Below are 5,414 nucleotides of genomic sequence, written 5' to 3'. Positions count from 1 at the left end.
CCAGGAACATCTCTTTTCATGATTATGCTTTCTTTGGGTGCAGTTTTCATTCCCTTAACCCTTCATCCATGATGCATAAAGGAAAGGCAAAGGGTGCACATTCTCATATTGTAATTTCTCTCAGATTTATGTTGTTTTTTTTTGTTTGTTTGTTTGTTTTTATATGGCTGTTGCAGAAAATATACCTTTCTTTTTTACTCTTGGTACTACAGTGCTTTGGGTCTTGCTGTAAGGGGCAGAAACTCTTTCAACTTTCTTTTCTTTAAGGGGAAATCCATCTGCCAAAGAAGAGAATGCTGTTGGTTGGGTTGTGCTTGATGAAGAAGAGGAATGGGTGGTCAGCCCTAAATTCTTCGGAGACGCTTGTAACGTCCATCCCAGCCTCTGCTGAGCCTACCACATCTCTGCCAGCTTCAAAGATTTCCACACATGCTGCATGGACAGCCTCAGACATCTTTAAGCTTACTGTTGAAGAGATGCCAGACATATTGGCTGATGAGCTGAACAGGTCAGTCATACCCAAGGCCATGAAGACAGATGTGAGGTTATATTTCTCCTCCATCTTCATGCGGGGGAGGAACACTTTCATCCTCCTCTCTTCCATCATAGTAGAACTGGTCCATTCTGTAAGTTTTTCAAAGCTGATTGTGGACTCAAGCTGCAAGGATACAAGAAAATGATATCTATGGGATGACAACTTCCTTCACAGCAGTGCAGTACCATTTACCATTGTGGGGTTCTTTGTCTTTTAAACTGACTGCTCTTGGCATGGTGCTTTTCCTAGGCATGTAAAGATGAATGGATCTAGGAGACCAAAGTATAGTATGACTCTGCTCTGTCCTATTTTCTCTTTCTTTAATAGACTCACTGCCATTTCTATATCAATCATTAGAACCAGTAAAGCTAAAGTGAACTTCCAAAGAAGCTCCTCAATGTGAAGGAATAGAGATATAAGGCCTCTGGAGCTCACGTCACTGTAGTAACAGCTGCTTAGCTGAGAGAATCATTTCTTCTGTGGCCAACATTTAACCTGTTAAGTAGTTTCTTAAGCAATCCACGCTCAGCACAAACTATTTCATTGTGTTTATGATTTTCTGAACCCAGCTGCTAGGGCCATACCTGCTCCAGGCCAGAGACTTCATCAGGCAACAGCACCCACATGCTCATCATTCCACTGGCAAATGGAAGCTCCAGGATCTTCATTTTCTCAGAAGTCACCATGGCCACTTTAAATGAACCAACCTGGTACATCATCTGGACGGGTTTGCTCTCTTGCTGCAGAACCAAAAAAGAGAATATAGTTTTAACAAAGATTATTCTTAGAGGGTAGAAATATCTAGTTATGGTTAAAATGACTGATTGCTCTAGTCCAGAATGACTTTTTCAAAGGAAATTCGATATTTCAGGTTTTTTTCTTAGAAGCTTTATAGTTTCAGAAATAATGTGAAGAGAGACATTAGGGAAAACTCCCTGTGATTAACAAAGACCAGTAGACAAATAAGCAGATATTTTAATGTAGTGTCTGAATAACAAGGTGACTACTCTCTTCACAAATTCTAGGTGACATCTTTAAGGTGATGCATGCCCATGTACCTCGGTCATTCTGAAAGGCATGGCTTGAGTGTCTTCATCCTTAAATGCTTTCTCCCACATTCCTTTGAAGTAAATGGCATTAACCAGGACCATTGTAGTCTGGGAATCCACAGAGCTTGGCTGAAGGATATTTTTGATGATTCCTTTAAGAATGAACAGGAAAAGAGAATTGTATAATACATTGACAATCACAATGTTAAATACAGGTTGTAGAATTTGTGGGGAAGAGGGTGTATTGGGAAGGACATTGTTTTGTTTCTGCAACTATCATCTTGTACTTCCAAGGTTGACTTGCTCGCTGGTGTTGACAATAACTGCTTTTCTCTCTGTAAAAAGGCACAATAAGAGCTGTAGGACCCAAAAATTTATGTGTTACAAAATAACTAAATCCGTAAAATTTATGCTAAGGAGAAGAACCACTAGAACCTCTTTTATCTGAGGATAGTCCCCACCCTGAACAGTACCAGTAAACATTACTTGCTTCAAACCAAAGTTGAAAGGAGATTTTACATAAAGAATATAACAGGAGAGGAAAAGAGAATTTTATTCTGTTTTCTTCTGATATTTTGCTCCTATTTGTTCTGCAGTCCTCATGCAAGCTTTAGTAAGCTCCTCATGTAGTCCTCTTCCACCAGTAACTTAATAATCGCCTGATTTTCTCCTTCAAAGTATGACACCACACCAGAAGCTGCATGGTTGTCAATGTTTTCATCTCATTAGAAATTGAATTCATTTAGAATCCACTGTCTTTTATCTGTGTTTCAAGCAAGGGGAAAATAATGCTTTAAGGAGGTGAGGAAGAGACTAGAAAAAAATGGAGAAGCATTAGGGCAGAAATCATGATACACCTCCCTTCATACACCTCCCTATCATTCCTTAACTCTGGTTTTACATTGCCTTTACCTGTTAAGATTTCTTAAGTGCCTTTTGACTGCATGCCCTACTTAACAAGTACACAGCATCTCTGGGAAGCCTGAAGGAAAACATACTGGCTGAGGGAAATCAGCAAGAACAAAAGGAGAGGTTTTGTACTTATCTCAAGACTTAAGTGCTCTCCTATGCTGTTCAAATATGTTGGCAGAAGGGAAAATACCTATGCTGACATTTTGCTTGCCCTTACCATTTGTTTGACTTTCAACCCAGGAATTGATGAGCTCTCTGGCTTGATCTGCAGCTGTTTGGAAGCTGATAGACTCCAAGCCTCCTTTATACAGTTCCTTCACACATTGCAAGTATTCCTGTTAAGGAAGAGTATGCAGTTTTCAGATCACAATTTCAAAACAGTTTGCAAATGTGAAGTGCAAGACTGAAATTAACAGATGTGAATAATATACTAGTGTAAAATGCTATTCTGTACTATAAATTACTACATATTATGCCTTATAGTATATTTACTAGAGTAATATGCTGTAGCTGTATTGATTAGCCTTAATAAGCAGTCACAGCAATAAGACATGATTCTACCTCATAAACATTGTAATATTTGGCATATACTGCTTCAAGCAACAGTATATGCTCAATTTTTTCAAGTCTTTTCCAGCACTGAGTTGGATCTGAAAATGTTGATTCACTTCAGTCGAAGTATGCTTGTTGTCAGTTTTTATTTTGAAAATGTTTTCCTTTAATTTCCAAATGAAATGCTTCTTTCAATTGGAAAACCGGAATATTTTGGTCTGAACGTGTCCGATGGAATATTTAGAGAACCTGAAGTTATTTCTATGTTTATTTTACAATCTGAAATAATAGTTGGATTTAACTCTTTCCAACAAAAATTATCTTTACTGATATTACTGATATTACCTTTACTTTACTTATACCATGACACGGTTGGATCATGACTGTACTTTGCACAAACATTCTTTTGTCTAGGCACATATTCTCTGAAGACTGTAGAGGTTTAGGGCTGTGATATAAAGAAGTCATGAATACTGCCTTCCATATGCGAGAAAATTTCTTTAGCAGAGCTTAGACTTCTGACAGTGCTTTAGCATTACAGAACAGTAGGGCTTTGACATGGAAAAGTCTCAGATCAGATTTTAGAGCAACTCACCGGCAGGATTGCGTATGTCTCTTCAGCATAAAGTCTACTGGCGAAGCTGAGTGAAAAATTGTCACTTGGTTTGGTGATTTGGGTGAGTATGTCTCTAAGTGAAGAGTGGACGCTTACAGATGTGCCACACTGAATACAAATAAATACAAATAAAAAGAAAAGGGATGTTATTCTAGTTTTAGTGCTTTGTAGGTTTTGAATAGTGTATGACAAGAGTAGAGTAGTTCAGATATTTCTGCTTACAAAACAAGTTTGTTCCATCTTTCTTGCTGCTAATAACTATACTGGTGTAGTCCTTTTCTAGTATATACACATTTTGTGCTGTTTTTCTTTCATAATTTCCTCATACTTCTCTCTACAGGACTCTTAACTGCCCTCTGCAGTAATTTAGCTCCAGCAGATCATGTAGTCTTTCCATCTTTCCCAACCAGACCCATTTAATCACCATCATCCAACTACCTTGCCTAAGCATGCAAGTATCCACAATTTTGTGTATTTGCTCAGTATTTTGGTCCTGGATTTTATCTTCTGTTTGTTCTGAATCCCCTGTTACCTCCCTTCTTTCTCGATTTGTACAAACAAAGAATTCCCCCAACTATTGGATGCAGAGCACTAGATGCTCATCAGAAAAGGCTTGGAACTGGGAAATCTACCTACTCTGTCTAGAGATTTATCTACTAGACATAGAGAAGGAGATGAATTTTTTTCTTCACCTGAGCTTCCATACTCTCTCCAAATCCAGGGAGTTTATCGAAGTGAACAACCTGTAATTGAAAATAATAGTAGCTGAAATAACAGGTATAACAAAAAAGGTTATGCAACTGAGATTAACACATGATGTTTGAAATATAGCTGTTGGGTAACTGGGTGGCTATATGACTAAAAGGGTCAATCTATCTGTACCATCTCTGAATATCTGTTCATAATATTGTCTGCTTTGATGATCTTTTTTTTTCCCACAGTAGACATATGGAAATCAGCTCTGTTACATGCTGTTATTAAGACTAAATTTCTTCCAGGTAACAATTCAACCTTCCTCCATGAAGGATGTGAGAGCTGTAGGAAATTCGTGATACATTTTGCAAACTTGAGATGGGTTTTGGCTCTTTCTGGAGATTTTATCTAGTTTCCTTGCTCTAAGCAAAGAGCCACTGGAATGCCATGTTCTTTTGGAGAATCCTACTTTTAACAATGATAAAATTCAAACTAAAATACAGTTTCAAGATTTCTGGCTGGTGCATTTGTTTAACACTCTGGGAGTTGGAGGTGATGACAGCCTTAGATAACTCTGGTTACGGATTTTTGATCTATGCAAGTTCCAGGGTACATTATCATATAATTAACTGCTATGGCTCCATTAAGCAGGACAAAGGTTTTCATCCTTAACTGTAGTCTCACCTTATCTATCTGGGCCCTGGTGTTGTCTCTTGCACCTAGGTAGACCATGGCCAGAGCTGAAATGATGCTCAAGGGGGAGTAGAAGATGTTCTCATTGACATGCTGGACTTTCAGCTCCCTGAAGACATCAAAACAAAATTCTGTGCTTGCTGCACCGATGGAGCCCATTGTGAAATCCCTGTTGTCTAGAGCAAACAGCAGAAGCACAATGACAATGTAATGATGGAATGCTATGCAAACACAGTGCAATGCACGATTTTCTGTGGTGATCTACCCCTTTAAAGTACCAGTAGTTTTTAGGCCATTAAATAAAACAACAAATAGTTTTAAAGTCTTTCATTGTTAACATGCCTATTGCAATACCCACCTCTCC

The 5,414-nt window shown here is 38.3% G+C and overlaps 1 protein-coding gene across 1 annotated transcript; it reads right to left on the bottom strand.

The window, feature by feature from the left end:
* Window positions 1-262: 262 nt before the first annotated feature.
* LOC311207230 (ovalbumin-like) lies at window positions 263-5,212 on the bottom strand (the record flags this gene model as incomplete). The annotated part of the gene is made up of 7 exons (XM_084283159.1): window positions 5,042-5,212; window positions 4,357-4,407; window positions 3,644-3,772; window positions 2,714-2,831; window positions 1,594-1,736; window positions 1,120-1,275; window positions 263-658 (listed from the first exon to the last, which is right to left on the bottom strand). The coding sequence occupies exons 1-7, from the start codon at window positions 5,207-5,209 to the stop codon at window positions 263-265; spliced, it is 1,161 nt and encodes a 386-aa protein (XP_084139285.1). The 5' UTR covers window positions 5,210-5,212.
* Between the last annotated feature and the right edge of the window lie 202 nt (window positions 5,213-5,414).

Source organism: Netta rufina, assembly GCF_964035555.1.
Source record: "Netta rufina genome assembly, chromosome: 2".
NCBI lineage: Eukaryota > Metazoa > Chordata > Aves > Anseriformes > Anatidae > Netta > Netta rufina.
The sequence above is the reverse complement of the archived record's forward strand: the minus strand, read 5'-3'. Positions and strand labels throughout refer to the sequence as shown.